Raw genomic sequence first — 19,129 nt, 5'->3', positions numbered from 1 at the left:
TCTCTAGGCACCTGTGCCAGTACTTGATCACCCTCACAGTAAAAATGTTGTTTCTTGTTGTTCAGAGAAAACCTCCTGTGTTTCAGTTTGAGGCTGTTGCCTCTAGTCCTATCACTGGGCACCCCTGAAGACAATCTGACTCCATCTTCTTTGGACCCTCCTTTCAGGTTTTGGTGGATGTCCCGGAGACTGTTCAGGCTGAACAGTCCCACTTCTCTCAACCTCTCCTCATAGGAGAGATGCTCCAGCCCCTTCATCACCTTCACAGCTTTTTGTTGCACTCCCTCCAGTCTTTCCATCTCTCTCTTGTTCTGGGGAGCCCAAAATGGGACCCAGTACTCCACATGTAGCTTCACCAGTACTGAGGAGAAGGAATTAGAGAATTGTGCAGCTATATCTTTTAAGTTTATTTATCCTCGTAGTTCCTCTTTCTTGCCCTTCCTCCAGGACAGCTCTTCACTCTATAACAAGGCTGAAAATGTTTTGTTGTACTTCTCAGCTTTATCTTTTCCAGAGAAAACCCCAATTCTCTCAATCTTTCTTCATTGGTTATATTTTCTAAGCACCTTATGAATCATTTTGCCCCTCTTCAAATTCATTTTTATTGAGTGTGTAAATATGCATAAAATATCCAAAATTAGACATGATATTCTTCCAGAGGCTCCACTTTTGCCAAGTTTATAAAAATAATTATCTCCATGTCTTCTGTTTTCCATTTCTGAATACGACCTAGAATTAGTCTTTCTTATTTTGCAGCAACACTGCATTCTTGGTTTAATTTCTCAGAATTCCCCAAGTCATTTCTTCGATATTTGAAAGTTATTTTCTGTCTTGGTTTTGCACCTTTGTTGTGAGTTTGGTTTGTTTTTTTTTCCCCAGAAGTACTTTTTGCACTTGGTTTTGGAGTATTTCATCATATTGATTTCTGAACATTGCTTCCATCAGTCAATGTCCACTCCCTTCCTTCTGCGTTATCTGCAAATTTTTTTCGTGTTTCTTATTTGTTCACGAGTATTAATGAAAATATTGACTGTGGACCCATCATATCTTTGTGATACATATCTCAAAATATTCCCTGTTTGATAACTACCTTTTGAAAATGGATTCTTCTAATTGGATATGTACTCCCATTCCTTCTCACAGTGATTTTATCTGCACTGAGGCTTTCTTTTCTATATTGAGACAATGTCAGCTAGAAATGTCTAACAGTTTTAACAAAGGTCAGAATATGCTAGATTTTCTCCTTTCCTTTATCTGCTAAGCCAGTTACCCTGTAAAAGGAGGAAATTACATTAGTTTGACATGATTTGGTTTTGACAAATCCATGGTAGCTGTTTGTTATCATTTTAATTATCTCCAAGGTGCTTAGAAGTAGATAGCTCAATAATTTGTTTGGTATCTTTGTGGGTATCAAAATTAATGCTGTAACTCTCTGAGCTTCATTTTGCTGTTTCATATCTCTGGTTATATATACACATACACACACACGTGTATGTGTCTGTTTTTACACATATAGTCAACGTGTTTCCCTTACCATAGTCATTTGGAATCATCCTCATGAGATTTCAAATATAATTAATAATAGTTCAGAGATTATGTTTTATGCTTTCAGGAAAATTTCATTATTCTGTTCTGCCTTGAACTCAAACCACCATCTCCTTTCTTCTCCTTTCCTGACTAATCTGCCTGAGATAACTAACACAGATGAAGAAAATTTGATTTGTTCTGTGGAAAATACTTTCCTTGAGGCAGGAGTGAAGCTTTAACAGGACTTGGCTCCTTGCACTTGAACATATTAGTTGATAAATGGGTTAGTAAAAGAAATGTAATAGATTTGTAAAGTTTTGTGGTGTCTAGAGAAGCATTCACTGAGGTAGGTATTGCACCTACTGCAGAGGTAGACAGGTGTTGGATAAGCACATGGCGAAGTCTTCTTTATGGTAGTACCTCGTATGGAGAAACAAAGATTTTAAAATAGAGGTACAGGTATTTAGCATGCAAAAGACACTTCATGTCTGTCAGCAAACCCAGTCATATTGAAACAGGCGTTGTGGAAAAAGCATGAGACCACCTAAGTAGTCACTTTATTGAGTATATAACTACCAATGAATAAGATTATATGGTGACAGCAGCTCTCAGGATCCAGCTGAACCAGAAAAAGGAATCAAATCCTGAGGTCTCAGTGAGAGATGTGGGACCACACACCTATGTGCACATACAGCCAGTGGACTGAGCCACATTTTTTAATTTTCGTGTGTTGCTTCTACTTCTGAGCCATGGGTGCATTTAGAAGGAAAGAAATTAGGTGATCCAGCTCCTTTAATCTCAGAGCCTTACAAAAAAAGAGTAAGACATACAAACTAAATGCATATGTTTCTGTTTCATTAAGTGCACTGCTGATGGTGTGGTTTCCTATGCATGTGGCTTGTTAGGTCCTTGCAGTGTGAGCAGTGTGGGCAATAATGTATCGATATCTACATCTCTCTGCTACGGATGAGAAGCAAAGACACCAGAAAGGAAGGGAAGAAATCACTGTACGTCTTTAATCTCTCTGAACTACTTTTCAGCCTCATTGGTAGACTTCAGAGCTCTACGTCCATTTACCAGGAGAAATGCTTAGTGTGATGATGTTGCCTCTGTGCTGCAGAGAGTTGAGCATTCACTCACTTCTGGTCTACCCTAGTTCCACTTTGAACCTGGTATTCAGGACAAGAGAAATGTCTGTGCACTGCAGAATGCTTTTAACAAAACAGTACCATTCCTGCTGTGTCTGGATTTGGACAAAATTGAGGGCAAAACAAAAGGAATGAATTAGTTTGGGGAACGCTACTAAAGCTTGGAATATGAACTCTGTGCAGTATGAACTGCATAGAAATTGTTGGCTTTAGAATCAACCTTAAATTCTTTGGCAAGTAAGTCACATAAGCCTGATACAAACCACAAATACATTTTACTTTTGCCCAAATAGAGTCTTTATCCTTTCTAATTTGTTGCTGGATGTCATACATACCCATTTTGTTTTGGAAATAAAGATTCCGATTTAGAAAATGTTGGCTGCGTTGAAAATAGAGCTTGGTTTTTAAAGCAATGAGATTTCCTTTTTTTTTTTCCCTAAAAAAATTGTACAGTTTATAGCTGGTTTTTGGTTTTTGCTATACAAGGGACTATCTGAAATGAAGAGGAGACTCTGAGTTCTTCAGTACAATGTGTAGGTGCAGTGTATTCCTTAGAAACTGATACAATTTCATTATACTGCTGTGACTTTAAACAATAGCAAATTGCTATCTAAAACCTGTAGAAATTAACAAAAAAACCCACAACAAAACCAACTGAAGAAGTTGTAGTATAATCTCAAGGAATGAGTGACAGAGCTGGAAATTCAATCTGGTGATCCTAGTTCTGCTTCCTGTTGAAATCTGAGAGCTGTGTGTTTCATATAGAAAGATAATAGACAAAAATGTTGGGTTCCAAATTAGAAAAGGTTATTTCCAATTAAATTTCTGGGCTAGAGAAAAAAATCTCTAATACATGAGATATATTTTTTCATTGAAAAGTTTCATATGCAATTGACAAATGTTTCCTAACTAGACTCATTATACATAAAGAGGAATAAAAGCAGAAGAAAAATTAAACTGGTACCTTTAAGCACAGAACTATGACAGTGGAAAAGATAGAACTGAAATTTTGAATCTCAGATGTATGGTATTTCTTTGCAGTAAGAGTTTACTTTTGATCTTTTTGTTCAGAGTCTTTGGACATATTAGCTACCGTTCGGACTGGGAACTGGTGAAGGTGGACTTCAGACCATCCTTCCCCAGGGAGTGCACTGATGATGACTACGAGTCTTGGGAGCTCACAAATCTGCAGGTATTCGTGGTCTTATGTTAACTGACAAAACTTTTCCATAGCTTTCAGATTCATATAGAACTGTGTGCTAGGAAAATGTTTCCAAATTGAATTTGCATGCCACATCCCCAGTTTAGTCTCCTTATGCTGATATTTGCTGATTTTGCAATAGTTTAAAATGGGAGAGGATTTTGTGTTCATTTTGGTTGTGTAATCTGTGTCCTAGGAAAGGTGGAAATATATCTGCTGGGTTGCCATAATAATAGGTGGTCCTGCTGGATTAGGAAGCATATACCATAAACTGAAGTGTGTAATATTGATTCAAACAATTTCAACATGTAGTCATGTGTTCTGCCAACTTCCTGACCACATACTGTACTCATATATAAATTGCCATAAGTACAGTCCATTCCAGAAGTAATTTAGGATCTCAGTGGACCAATCATGTAATGGAGTCCAGTTGTTTTGGGCAATGCCATTTCTGCAGTAATGCATTAAGGCTGTGCTAATCCTGGTGGTCTGGCCAAATCCAATTTTGGGAAGTTAAATTGTCTCTACAGTGTATTGATTGAAGAGGCAAGTCTGAGGGGTTTTTTTTAATTAAATGGAATATGTCATATTTATTCATAATCATTCAGATTATTATGTTTTGCTTCTTCCAGTACATTTGTTCTTTTGCTCTCTGCAGGGTTGGTTTATTTTTTGCATACTACTCTGTGTTACTCCAACTCTACTGCTCCCATTTGCCAGTTCTCATGCCTAATTTTACACTTCTTGTTTGGAACTGCTGTGTGTTTACTGAGAATATTATGCAGATCTGAGCCTAAAGAGTAACAGTATTTTGGAATATTGGCATCGAAATGTCTTTCAGAAATTAGAAACTACTAAAATGACTTTGACAGAGTACTTGCAGCTACCCAATTACCAGTGGAGCATGTAAAGATAGCCTTCATTCTACCTGTGTCCACATGCTTGGTACATCAGGTTGACTGCCAACATGAGATATGGTGATTTAGAGAGAACTTCAGCTGTGTGCAGCCACAGTGAATATATAAATGGCCAGTTGGAACTTTGTGCCTAGATTGTGTACACATGAAACATGGGTTAGATTGCACTTGAATTTTCACCTACATCTTCGGATTTTTGCCCTGGAAATACAACCTATGTTACAACTTTGTAGTGACCTGTTAGCAGACAGCAGTGAATATGAGAGCTATCTATACCTATATATTTGAATATGAGAGAGTTGATACAAGTTCTTGGCAGCAAGATCAGCCTTTCTCAGGACAACATAAGGTCATGTGTGTGGTGTAGGTTACGGTGCAATAAGTCCTGTGCTTTGATATCCAGGGTGATCGCTGCATCATGGGCCAGCAGAGAAGCTTTCGAAAGAGGAAGATTTCATCATGGTGCATTAAAGGGAGAAGTTTCACATCAGCTCTCACATCCAAAGTTTGTGAATGTGTGAACTCTGATTTCTTATGGTGAGTCTGTCTGTGGACCTTTTGATTTATTGCTAGTAAATAGTTTGAGATGGGTTTATTTTTCTCCTTTTTCCCCTCTCCCCACATAGCCATATATAAATAAATAGGTAAACTGTTATTTGAATAGCGGGTTTCTTTTGCATTTGTTAAAAATATTGCCATGTTTAAGTATGTGTTTCACCTGCCTGAACAAATCCTGATGTTTTTCTCTATTGATCAAGGCTTGAAAAATGACCATTGGATTCATTTAAAAGGCAAACAAACCCTTTCTATTTGCAAATGAAAAAAAAAAAAAAAAGCAAGGAAATGTTTGGTCTGAGTGGCAAAGGAAACCTTTGAAAGATCTAAGGTACCATGGGAGTTAATTTTGCAGAACTGACAAAGTAATTACAACCAGTTTTTCCCTGAAGTGTACACGACTCCCACTGAAATTAGACTTAAAACAGAACTAGCTTCATCAACTTGTATGTTCATCTGGTAGAATAACATTAAAAAAAATTATTTACTCTTAAAAATGTAGTCTCATCCACCCCAAATTAGACTGCTGAGTGAAGTGGGGATAGTAACACACTTGGTGTTGATGTTTTTCAGTGATTATGGGTTTGAGCGCTCTGCACTTCTGAAGTCGGAGTCTAACAAATGCTTTGCTGACTTTTGGTTTAACCCAGAAGCACCGCCTGAAGACTGTGTGCTGGGGCAGGCATACACCAGCAGCACTGGGTAAGCTGTTTTTACATTCAACTGGCTTGATGAGGCTTCCAAAGAGAGGGAGAATATTCCAACCAGCGGCCTCAAAAGTGGTTTGAAAGAAATTCACATTTCAATCCTCAGGGGAGCCTGTAAGAGAGCTAGAGAGGGACTTTTTACAGGGGCATGTAGTGATAGGTCAAGTGGGAATGGCCTACAGATGAAGCAGGATAGGTTAAGATTAGATATTAGGAAGAAATTCTTTTCTGAGAGGGTGGTGAGACACTGAACAACTTGTGCAGTTGTTCCCTGGAAGTGTGGAAGTCTTGGTTGGGTGGGACTTTGAGCAACTTGGTTTAGTGGAATACGTTCCTTGCCCTGGCTGGGGTATTGGAACTAGAAGATCTTGAAGGTCCCTTTCAACCCAAACCAGTCTGTGATTCTATGAAATGTAAATAAGGTAAACTGTAAAAACTGGGAAATGCAAAAGCTGTGACGGACTTAGTGCATGTGCAGAAGCTTCCTACAAATTAAGGGAAGATAATTGTTCCTTTGCATGTTCCCAGTGGTTGAAAAACTAATCTGTTCAAGAAGAGGGGGAGCTGTCTTGTTTGCAGCATTTTAATGTTTTTTTTTGTAACATTCTGTAGCCATTTTTACACTTCTGATAGGAATGTCCATTCAAAACCTTTTCTTTTAGCTTATTGCTTAGGTCCAGAGCAATTTTCAGTTTGTATCTAATAAATTACTCTGAGGACCTGGTGACATCTCACAAAATTTCCCAGTCTCTCATTTTCATAAGAGCAAGAAGTTCTGCGAAGAATAGTTTTTTTTCCTGACCATATGGGACACTCAGAATCAAAGGAAAGCGTTAGTAACTGTAAACAATACCACATAGGATATACACTACAATGTAGTCTGACGTCTGTGCTGAGAATAACTTGCAGCTGGCATCTATTCTGGCTTATCATAACACCATCTCAGTCAGTTGTAGAGATGAGAACCAAATGATGAAATGTCCAATCTGGCAATAGAATCACAGTCTCTGTGTATATTTGCCTTACCAAGGAAAATGATGCCTTTTGGGTTGCGGCTGACAGCTGTGATATACAGAGTGGGAATTCAAAAGAGTGACATATGACTGATTTTAAAGGATGTTTAAAAATCGCATACCTACGTGAAACTGATCTGTAAATAATTACTGTATGCGCCCAAGTATTTCATTATTAACTCTTAAAAAGTGTTACTTCTTTCAATCTTTTATACTGTTATGTTACACAAATGTTACAAGTCTTTTAAGAAATTAATTGATTTTAGAGCAGTGGTTAAGCAATTAGTTCTGGGTTAATGCAGAAGCTGCTTGGTCTAATTTCTTCCTGGTCTTTGGGGTTTGAACCCAAACCTCTAGAGCAATTAAGACTGTTGAGTGCTAGGAAAGGGGATGGCAAGGAGGACAGAAGACTGTCTATCTCCTGGAGATAGGCACATTTCTAAGTTTGAAAAGACAGACTCTTCTAATGCATTCAAGTGAAATCCTCATCATGCTCCACACCACCCTTCTTCAATGGGTTTTCCTTAGTAAAGGCAAAGTCCCCAATCCAAGTACTTGCGTTGCGAGTTGGTTTTGATTGTCTGCAATCTTGTCTGTTTGTGTACCCAAGGAAAATGCATTAGCTACAATCACACTTGCACTTGGTGTCTCTGATGGCATTCTTTTGCTTACCTCCAGTTCACCATTTTCACTGCTTACTGTTTTTGCAGGTATAGGAAAGTTGTCTCTAATGTGTGTGAAGGTGGTGTAGACCTGCAGCAGAATGTAGCACAGCATATGTGTCCATTGATTGCTCCCAAGGGACTTCAGATCAGCATCAGAGAAGAAAGCCTGGCTGTTAGGCCTGGGGAAGACATCACCTTCATTGTCAGACAAGAGCAGGTAGTAATAAACGTTGGCTCCATGAAAGTTTAATTGCTGCTTTTAGGGTTAATTTCACTCCTACCTGCTTTGCTGCTGAATGAAGATTAATTTGTGCTTGAGACAAGGATTAATGGATTTGGAAATATTGAAACTTCTATTTTCAAGTGAATCAGACAAGACAGTAGACTCAGTGAATCTCCAAGTTCTACCCACAGAACAGGATTTTTGTCCTCAGCAGCAAAGGCAATAGCTTCTTGGAAAATCAAAGCAACTGGATTACCAAAGTCTCCTTGGACTGAAAATCTCAGCTGTTGTATCAGAGAAGAACAGAAATGCAGAGAATATTTAATATTCGGGTTTAAGTGTTTTTGAGAATCTGCCTTTCAGAAAGGAATGAGGCAAAGCTTTACAGAAATCAGCAAATAGCACAGCATAAGAATATTTATTATATATTAGTTCTGTTGCCAAAGATATGGGGGATTTTCTGTTTATTGAGTGAGATAAGGCCCTGACCAACAGCAGTAAGTAATTGCTGGATGAATTGTTTGCTATGGGTATGTTTCCTCATGTTTGGTTTTTAGCATTAGGCTATAACTGCTGTGCTCAGGTTACCAGAGTATTTGTACATCCTGGCTAACCCCACTGATTTGCAAGAATTATAAGAAAATTCACACATTTTGGCAAACCTGTGCAATATAAATTGAGCACTTGGGATTTATTTCTGTAATGGAATCAAGAAAGTTACGTGCAGAACACTGGCCTGCTTAATGCTTCTCAGGCTCTGCATCCCAATGCGTGCAGTGCCCCAACAGTTTGTGTGACAAGTTCTGCTGCCTCCTCTTTCTAGAATTTGTTTGGAAATGTTTATTGTAAGCCCAGAGCATTTGGTTGCAATTTGGATTCTAATGATTTTGATTGGCAGTTTGACTTTTTTCCTACTGAAACCTTCATGGATCTCTGTGGCAATATGAAAACCATTTAAAGTTATTCACAAATCTTCAGAAGTGAGGGATCTTGAAGACAATCTCGTGCTGTGTTTCCTGGTGAAGTCTGTGCTCTGTTCATGAAAGAGGAAGGCAGATTTAGAAGAACTGTAGCAGTTTGGTGCCCTCTATGGCTAAGAATAATATTTAAACTCAAATGTCCTGAGCGTTTCTTAGGATTTAATCTATATGACAAAATCCAATGAGAATTCATAACAATTACTGAGTTTAAGAAACAGCTCTACTACAATAAACCAAAGCATACTACTTTCTCCAATGAACAAAATTAATTTACTAGTTTCTGGGAATGCAGGAATGCCAGACATAAGAGAGTAAATAAAACATGCTTCTGTTATGCTTGGGCAGTTTTCAGGTGTCCTTAGAAATAATAGCAATAATGATGATGATGATAATTTTTTTTTCCATAGCCTGTTGGCTGAATATATGAATAAATAATATCATGACCATCTCCTATTTTTTATGGAAGTGGAAACCCCAACTTCTTATAAATTTAGCTGATTTATGTGACTCTTTTGTTTTCTGTCCACTGCTCTCTTTGTTTATTGGTCTGGAAAATATAAGTATCTTGTTGTTTTGAGTATAACACTCTCATCCTTACACTAGGAAAGCTATTTAGAATAATATAGTAAGAGAAGCTTGCATCTATTGGCTTTTAACACTGTTTTCTGTCTCATCTGGAAAAAATACACATGTGTACTTGTTAGCATAAGAAAGAGAGAACAAGAACTCTTTGCAAGCTAATGTCATCTAAAGAGATTCCACTTACACTGCTGGCAAGAACATATCTCTTCTGCTTTAAAGTGTAATATAATATATTATCTCTTCTGCTAAATTCTACTATTCTGTTGTCAAAAGAAAGAAAAAACTATTCACAGTGAAGAGGCTTTTAAGGTCCTTTACGTGTCTTGAAATATGGTGCTTAGGTATTTGATAATCCTACAGGTTCCTTATTATGGGTGTTCTTTTACATTGTAAGCAATGTTCTTTCATCTGATAAAACAAGGAAGAAAATCAACCACACTGCCAAATAACAAAAGGAGGAAATAATAGTATGTTTTCCTTTCTTCTGTTATGCCAGGGAACATAAATTCTAGCCTTGGTACCTCCTTTGATTTTCAAAGAATCATAGGATTATAGACTGCCAGGTTGGAAGGGACCTCGATGATCATCTAGTCCAACCTGTCTTGGCAAAAGCACAGCCTAGACAAGATGGCCAGCACCTGTGCTGCTGAATCTTAAAAGTGTCCAACTGTGGGGAATCCACCAGCTTCCTGGGGAGACTATTCCAATGGCTGATTGTTGCCATTTTGAAAAAATTACATTAATGCTTCCTTTTGAGATTAAATTTTGGAATAAACCTATTTCAGAGTGGCTTTTGGAGAAGTGGAGTGATTTTTGAATACTTCGATTGGTGTCAGTCCTTCTCTGCTCTGATGCCCTTTCCTGTCACTTGACCAGCACATGGGTGTATACATTCCTTTCCCAGAGGCAATGAAATTTTTTAAATCAATACTGTGTTTTCACAACACAGAGGCTTTTCTATGAAGCCTGGCCCTGTAGCCTGTCTTAATTGCATGGCTGTGATGGCAAGCAAGCAGGAACATAAATACTGTTGGAGATCAAGGAAGCAGGGCAGCTCACCAAGGCAGTGCTGCCAGTAGTATTGAGAAAGTATTACTGCTAACAGCTAAAATGAATTTTCCTTTCACTGCATCCAAATCTCTAGTCCATGTAGCACAGGCCTGATTTCTCTCCTGAGCAGCCACACCACGACAACATGAGTAATAGTCATGTTTGTCCTCTGACAGTATTATCAGCTTTGCAGTCCTTTAGGCCTGAGTTTAGGAAGACGGTGTCATTTAAAGGAGCACTTGGCAGAAGTGTGAGGAATTATGAATTCAATGAGATGTTTGATATGACAAAATTATTTGGCTGGACTTTTAAACCCTTTCCCAAACCCAGCTTGGTAATCTGCTTCATTAACCATGCATCTAATTTTGCACTAGAGCATGGTAGTTCTGGACATGCTTGGTGGCTCAGTATAATGCCGAACACCTCTGTGTGAAGATCCCAGCTTGGGTCTTAAAGGCCATATAATTGACACTAGGAGGCTGTGCTTAGATGGTGCTGTGAAGAGTGCCTAAGCCAATTAATTTTACTTTATAATTGGAAAGGCTAAAAGTTCGCGGGATGAGTAGTAATTTGCTAAAATAACAATCTTCAATTGCTTGCAATGATATGAGCGTTGCACCATTATGTTAGTTAATGTCCAGCTGCATTAAGACAAGAGTGATGATTTCTGTGCCATGCAACTTGATTAGTGGTCTGAGGTGTCTAATTTTAAGGTAGCACCTTACTGTGGAAATTTGGTATTATCTCTATTAATGCACACAGCATCTGTTGCACTAACAGCATTGCCATGGGTTGTAGTGGTTTTACTGCAGCTATTGCAATTGAGTCAAAATGTCTGGCAGGGGCTGAAAATGCTGCTGTGATTCAGTAAAGGGTTATAAACATGTGTCCTGTCTGTTTTGGTTCTGGCCATTTAAAATGTTTTTGATATATTTTCCTTTTAGGGTGATATATTGAGTACCAAATACCAGGTAGATCTTGGAGATGGCTTTAAGGCGATATATGTGAACCTTACGATGACTGGAGAACCCATCCGTCACCGCTATGAGAATCCTGGGATTTACCGTGTGTCAGTGAAGGCTGAGAATGTGGCTGGGCATGATGAGGCTGTGGTGTTCATCCAAGTCAACTGTAAATCATCTCTTTGCTTTTCTTACTTCTACCACTGTGTAAAAACCTCATGACAGCTATGAAGTAGTAAAGAAAATTGCTAGTCGCAATTAGGAAAAGGCATATTTTTTCAACACCCTCATGCAGCCTTGCAGTGTTGTATGTTTTGAATTCAGAGGCTTGTAAACCTAATGTAATAGGAGATCAGAATTAGTTTTATTCCAGTTGGACAGAAGGATGGTTTATTAATCTTTTAAATAAGTATGCCTCAGTTCAAATCTCAGGTTTTATCCATCTTCCTGATTCAAGACCCTGTTGGCAGCCTTAGCAGCCAAAATTTAACACTATATCTTTTTAAAGCTTCTAGGTGTAGTGTAAAGCAAATGAACAGATGTGTTGAGAAACATATGAGCTTTTGTATGATTTTGAAAAATATTAAAAATCTCAGTGTTTCTAAATCTAGATTTTAGTTAGTTAATTCTCACAGAATTTTAAATGGTACTTGGATATAACTTCATGCTGGCAAGCAGTATCAATTGTCTTAGTCTTCTCTCCCTCTCCTTAATTAAGACTTAAAATACCCAATCAAACATATATAAACTAAAGAATATCATGGCACAGGGATTATCATGCACCATTGCAAGTTTAATGTACCTCAGTCATCTCATAACTGAAACGAAGAGGGAAACTCATAACTGGAACTGAATATTCCTCTTTCTTTGAGATTCAAGGCAGCTATTGCTTTGTCTGTTTTCAGATGTGTCAAAAATTCAGAAGCGAGTAACATCAAAGGAAAAGATACTCATCTTGCATTCTCCAGGTGTCTGTTTCCCCTCTGTTTTGAGTGGTGTGTCTTCCATCTTAATCCCAAAGCAACGGAAATCACTGGAGCCATATACACAGATGTGCACAGATCCATGTGCTTTATGTCAACTTGATATTTATGTATTTTGCTGGTCAGTGTCCTTGAGTCCAGAGTTTCCAGTTCTGCTTTGATTGACAGATGGTGCCCATTCATACTAATGGCCAATCTTCTACTAAAATCAAACAGAAAGGATCACAGTCAAATTCTCAACTTCAGTTTCAGTATCTGTTTCTTTGTTATGTTTATTTTTTAAATCATTTGACAACTCCAGAGAGCTCAGGTAAATTACTTAGGGCTTCCACTGTTACTGTTTAGAAGCTTCTAGGTGCTGAGAAGTAGATTAGCCAGAGAAACAGTCTGTACGAGCAATGAAGAGGAAAAAAACTTGGTGTGACATCCTTCTCTCTGAGAATAACTTCTAACCCTTCAAAGAATGATGAGCAGTAGCAAGCCCTGATGGAAAGTGGAACAAACACTTTCTCAAAATGCGCTTTTAGTGTGACCTGTATTAGGATAAACAGTAAAAATAAAAGATATCGATTTTGTTTTATGCAGTGGATTTTCAAATTGCAGAAGCCAGAGTTACTTTACACAAGTAAGTGACTGGTCCATTAAAGGAGTTTTGGTGCTGATGTACAGAGGCAGCAGAGCACTGAGGCAGATGTGATCTTTCTATGTGATTTGCTCTCTTTAGTACCAACTAATTTACTTGAATCTTCTAATTTACCTAAAAAATTAAACTACAATTTCTATGTTCTAGTGAAGCACTAATAGCCATTAAGGAACATTTTCGCTGTGGAATGCCATGAAAGCAAAATGTCCACAGAGTCCTGCTTTCACTCTATCTGTGGCTGATGTATTATTCCCAGGGAATTTTTTCAGAGGCAAATGTTAAAGGGAATATTTTTCACTTCAGAGTTCTGTTGCTATGGGATGCAGGACAATTATATAAATTTTGGCTTTTCATCCAAATCATGCTTTCTGATCCAGATCACACAATCTACAACTTTATAATGAACTGTAAGAGAAATTAAGTCTGATAGCATAAATGTGAGTAGGCAACTCATAATAAAAAGACCTGAAGAAGACCTATATACATTGCTACATACACTGCACACATTTTGGTTTTTATGAAGCTGTGATCTTTATAGTAAGTGAATAATAAGGGAACTTGGAAAACTGTATGGAAACTATATGGAAATTATAACTTTGTTAAATAATCAAAAATAATTTAAGTCAATTAATTCCTCATATTACACATTTAAGGGTGCTATGAGGCTTGTTCCCATGCATTATGGACTTGTGTGACAGACACAAGCAGGAGGACTTGCAATAATTATTCTCAGTTCTTTAATATATAGGAGCAGTAAGATTGAAATAGCAGTCATCACTCAAGTACCAAACAACTTGCTCTTAAAAATTTTGGAAAAGAAAGCAACCTTCTTCAGGAGCAAAAACATATCTCAAAATCATCAGTTTCCTCTGGGAAAATGCAAATTTATGGCAAAATCAAAACAGTTTCACAGGTCCCTCAAGACTTCTTTATTTTACCTCATCAGAAGGAAATTCTATTTCTATGAGGAACAAATTTAATGAAATTCCTAAAATTTCTGAATTTTCTTCAAGATACCAGCAACAGGGAGAAACATTTAAACTCCTCTGGAAGGTAGTGAAGAAATCATTTGTTTAAACACCCAACATGTCTTGAATTCATGTAGGTGATTTAAGAGTCATTGTAGAAAATGCAGAGTGAAAGTAGAGTCTTACATTGGGATGAAGCAGCACACAGACTATGTGAAGTGAGGTGGGAAAGGAGATCAGACAACTTTTTTTCAGAGAAGTTCAATCAATTTAATCAACGTGAATTAGCAGTGATTCAGCTCCTGACACAGAGTAAGAGAGATACTTTAGACCAGTGTTAACAACCTGTAAGTTTGCACTGAGATGAAAAACCTTTGAATGAGTTAAAAAATATGTAGAATGGAACAAAAATGGATGTGTTAATATTCATTCTGTGTAATTAATGAATCTTGGGCCATATAGCATTTTGGTATCCTGGGTAGATAGTGCAGGTGAAGTTAAGAAATTCTAATTATGACATTATACTGTTATAAAGCTTTTACCTTTATGCATTCTGAAAAAGATATACTCAAAAACCTTTGAGGGAAAGGGTTTTTTTAATACAGTTACTGTGCTGTGAAGCAGCACAACACTAATAACCACAACACTTAGAAGCAGATAAAACCACCATAATGATGTGTTTCTTTTATACAAATAATAGTGCATACAACCTTCATAGGCAAAAGTTCAGAAAGGAATAAACTTACTCTAAGGCACATTTTGGAGTACAGAGGTTATCCTATTTTGATTTGCAAATAAATGCTCCCCTGATATACACATCTATTTTAAAGCATGCATTAATGAGAGTTTCTGTGTGATGTGAGCCTAACAGCTGATTTTTTATAATGAAAATGAGTAGTCAGCAGCATTCTTTTTTAGTTTTCTGCTTTTCCCTTAGCAATTTGAGATTTGTTAGATTTCTATTCATTTGATCTTTTGTTACTAAAAAAAAAAAAAACAAGCTGAGATTGCCTTTTCCACTTTTTAACTGGAGTATTTGCTTATGTGCTGTAGGATTGGAAATGCACAAAAAACCCGTGCATCAGAGAAGTGCATTTGGTTGATCTGTCTCATTGCTTAAGATTTTGTTTCTGAGATTTTGAGGTGATTTGGGGGATATTTTTTTGTTGAAATGAGGTCCTTCCAATTATGTCCATATCTTTTGACATGGATGTAAAAGCAGAAGGGAGGGAAAAAAAAATTCAGGACCTGATTCAGGTGAGAGGCTTTTGGGGAAAGAGGCATTAATAAACTGATGGATTCTTGTTCAATGATATTTTGGGAACTTTGTTCAGCTCCACTCCAGGCTTTAAACTTAGAAGTGATTCCAGTCATTGGAAGAAACCAGGAGGTGAACCTGACAGCCATCATACTGCCTAAGAACCCTAATTTGACAGTTTTCTACTGGTGGATAGGAAACAATCTTCAGGTACACAAATGGTTTTTACTGAGATTATTTTCAATCTCTTTCCAATAAAGGTTGTTCCTTTGTTTCAATTTCTAAACTATTTTCTCGGGGGGGGACACACAACAATTTATTGTATTTGATTACCCGTGGAAAAAAACCAACTTGCAGACAGGGATGGATTTGGGATCATGACATTGGTGAATGATGAAACTTGGATTTATATACTTCTAAACTGATAAAGTGAGTACTGTAAATTAAAGTGCTGTACAGATATATATATATATATATTCTTTGTTTCTGTGAGTCTAAAATAAACTGTCATATTAAAAAAATGGGATATCTTAAAGGATATCAAAACACTGAGAGCACTCAAACAATCTAGTGATATTCATTTGGGGATCAAGGTCTAGATAAATGTGTCCTAGAGCAATAAATATCCCAGTATTTCTGTTGGCAATATTTATTGTCTAGCTAGGTTAATTTCTTTTAAGGTAATTCTTTCAATAACAGATAAGCAAAATATTTTCTTTATGAGGCAGAGGAATGCTTCAAATAGGTGCAGTGAACTTTCTTCTTGTAAATGTGCTGTCTACCATAAAACCAGCCCGTATCTGTTTATTATTCTTGACTTTGCCATTGCTAGAACAAGTACTGCAGGTCCACATAGTCTTGTGAAGGGTTTTGTAATTCATACGGATGTGGTCAGGGAGCAGAGAATCTCAGCGCTGCCTTGGAGGTTACTGTGGACTGACGCTCTAAGTTGACAGTGTTAATCCTTTTGACTCTGATGTACCCCACATTTTTTTGAGGCAACTGACTTGCTTCATATAATCTTGTGGAGTTTGTTGAATCTGCCTCAAAATCCTTTTATTTTGGTGGATCTGGCTGAAACCCTAATACTCTACTGATTATTCTAGAAGAAATATTTACCCCATCTGGCTGCTTTTCTGTTTATAAAAGATCCATTTAGGGAAAGAAACATCCTGTATTGAAAATTTTTGTTGAACAATTTGATAAAATATTGATTAATTGAAAATTGATGTGAAAACTTTTTGCTGATATTTTTAGTTACGGCCTCTTCAGACACTGTTCTTGTGGCTCTTGCTCAAATTATATTTTCAACTTTTCTTTGTTTTTTAAAGCCACTGCTTACATTGGAGAGTTTTCTGGTGACCAAGTTTGCTGAGACAGGTGATGTCCGAGTTACAGTGCAAGTTTCCTGTGGGAGCTCCATGCTTCAGGACTCAAAAGTTGTCCATGTTTTTGGTGAGACATTAGTCTTTTTCATTTTTTTTTGTTTCATATGTACTTGTTGTTGTACATCTTAAGCCAGTCCTGGAACAACTGAACCTGTTGTAAAATTACGTCTAATGCCACATTTAACTCTTAAAATTGTAGGGATGAACTGTCACAAGGTAACTCCGTGAAGTGAACAGTGGGATTGTGTGGAAGAGTTTAATCTGAAACATTTTGTTTCCTCTTCTTGTTTTAAATGTTACTGTAGTTCTCAAATGCTATATGTGGCAACAGTGTTTAAGTAGTATTTTGGCCTAAAACTAGAAAGTTTCCCAGAATTTCTAAATAAATTAGTTTAAATGCCTCTGAAAAAAATGAAAATTTAGTTGAGTATGTACTCTCAGCACTGAATAAAATGTCAAATAATTGCCTTTTATCACACTATGTCACTGTACCTTTGATGTTTATCTGAGAGTTTGGATCAAGCATAGCTCTGCTGTAATTATTGAATAACCCTTCAGCTCTTGTTCCACATTGTGCCCTGGTGGTTTTTTGTGTCTTATAATGTAGTGACAAGGCATAATATACTGTGGAAAATGTAGTGCTGGAAAATTATTTACATTTGTATTTGTACTGTCACATGTGGAAATTGTGATAAGTATAAAACCTTCTGAATGCAGAACTAGAAGCCTTCTGATATCACACAATACACAACATTATACATCTCTATTGTCTGGAGAAGATTCTGTTATTTTTGCTTTTATTATGCTTATTAATTTAAAATAATGTTAAAACCCACACAACAAAATGGAGCTTTTATGAATCTTCTCCTTTTCTAAGATAAATGAATTTAACATTTATGCCACCACTTATGTATAAGTGCATCAGCTTTTTTTGTAATCTTTAGAAGTATAACCCTCTTAGTGTGACTACATCAATGACTTTGGCTTTCCAGCACTCCTTTTGCTCTTACTATTGACCAGTCCTGATATCAGGAGCACGAAAGTACTGGCCATGACAGAAATAAAGAAACTTTTGGAAAAGAAAGCCACACTAAAATATAATTCTGTTGGAAGTATTGGGAGAGGCAGGCTTGACTCCTCCATTCCAGGCTATCTCTATTTCTTCTTTGCATTAAGTTGCCCAGATGTTCATCCAAGGAGCACGCAGGGAGAAAGGGAGGGTTTTAAGAGACTGTTTTCTGAGGATCAACCCATTTCTAGTATTTCAGATACTTTTGACAATATCCAGAGAAATGTTGTGGATGTACCTTGGTTTTATTTTTTCAGAGGGCAGTGGTTAGCATTTGTAATATAATTTCTGTTCTTATTTTCGTATCTAGTTTATGCAATATGTGAGGTATTCATTTTGTATGGAAAACAGGAAGGTGTAATGGGCAAAATCCCACATATTTATGATTTGGTAAGAATACAACCCATTGGCACATTCTCATTTCAAATAAAAGAAACCAATCACTTCTGTGTGACTTATTGACCTAAGGGAAAATTACTGGGAACATTATGACCCCAGAGCATGTATGTAAATCTCCTTTGTTTATTTCTTTTTCTTACTGCTTTTTAATCTTTAGGCATAAATTTGATGATGTTGATGAAAATACAGAGAGAAATTGAGTGCCTGACAACATAGAGCAGTGGGGGTCCTAGATACTGCAGTGCTGCACAGCAAAAAAACACTAAATATAGATTTTCAGCTTTTAGTTCTACAAAACCCTTTTTGCAGCTTGGTTTATCACTTGTACAAAATGTTTCTTTTTTTTTTCTAGATCATTTTCACGTTCTTCCATTGAAGTTTACTAAACACCTGGACATGTACAACCCCGACATACCAGAGTGGAGGGAAGACATAGGGCGGGTAGTAACACGACTTCTTGCAAAGGTGCTCTTTCAGATTGCTCGTAAAATGTTCCCTCAGCAGTTGTAAAGCTTGAAGGTTAAGTTAATACCTTCTCATTTAGAAAAAAGGAGGCAGAGCAAAATAATAAAGTGAACCTCATGAGCCACATTTCAAGCAAGTTTGAGCCTAGTGTCACTTTTACGTGCAGGCTGTAGACAATGATATTGTAACGTAGACAGTTTAGGTCTAACACAGCCTAATTGGCAATTAATGCTAAATATTGCTCTCTGGGATTAGGAATAGACATATTGGCAAATACTGCTGACTCCAAAACAGGAAGAGTAGCTTAAATGTGAGAGATTTAGAAGCTAAGCAAAGGATGCTTTGTAACATAAAAGACATCGTGTAAAAACAAAGCACAAAGAAAGAATTTATTATGCTAGTTGTGTAACTGAAAATTACATATAA

General features: G+C 37.1%; 1 protein-coding gene across 1 annotated transcript in view; it reads left to right on the top strand.

Annotated features, from left to right (window-relative positions):
* The window catches only part of SORCS2 (sortilin related VPS10 domain containing receptor 2), a 231,400-nt gene that overhangs the window by 191,550 nt on the left and 20,721 nt on the right, over nt 1-19,129 (top strand). The window contains exons 13-20 of the mRNA XM_018079321.1: nt 3,747-3,867; nt 5,197-5,330; nt 5,922-6,050; nt 7,779-7,950; nt 11,513-11,699; nt 15,459-15,592; nt 16,714-16,837; nt 18,591-18,703. Coding sequence (XP_017934810.1) covers nt 3,747-3,867; nt 5,197-5,330; nt 5,922-6,050; nt 7,779-7,950; nt 11,513-11,699; nt 15,459-15,592; nt 16,714-16,837; nt 18,591-18,703 — 1,114 coding nt within the window. The remainder of the gene's footprint in view (nt 1-3,746; nt 3,868-5,196; nt 5,331-5,921; nt 6,051-7,778; nt 7,951-11,512; nt 11,700-15,458; nt 15,593-16,713; nt 16,838-18,590; nt 18,704-19,129) is intronic.

The sequence above is a fragment of the Manacus vitellinus genome, unplaced genomic scaffold, assembly GCF_001715985.3.
Source record: "Manacus vitellinus isolate BGI_N305 unplaced genomic scaffold, ASM171598v3 scaffold_0_pilon, whole genome shotgun sequence".
Taxonomy (NCBI): domain Eukaryota; kingdom Metazoa; phylum Chordata; class Aves; order Passeriformes; family Pipridae; genus Manacus; species Manacus vitellinus.
The sequence above is the reverse complement of the archived record's forward strand: the minus strand, read 5'-3'. Positions and strand labels throughout refer to the sequence as shown.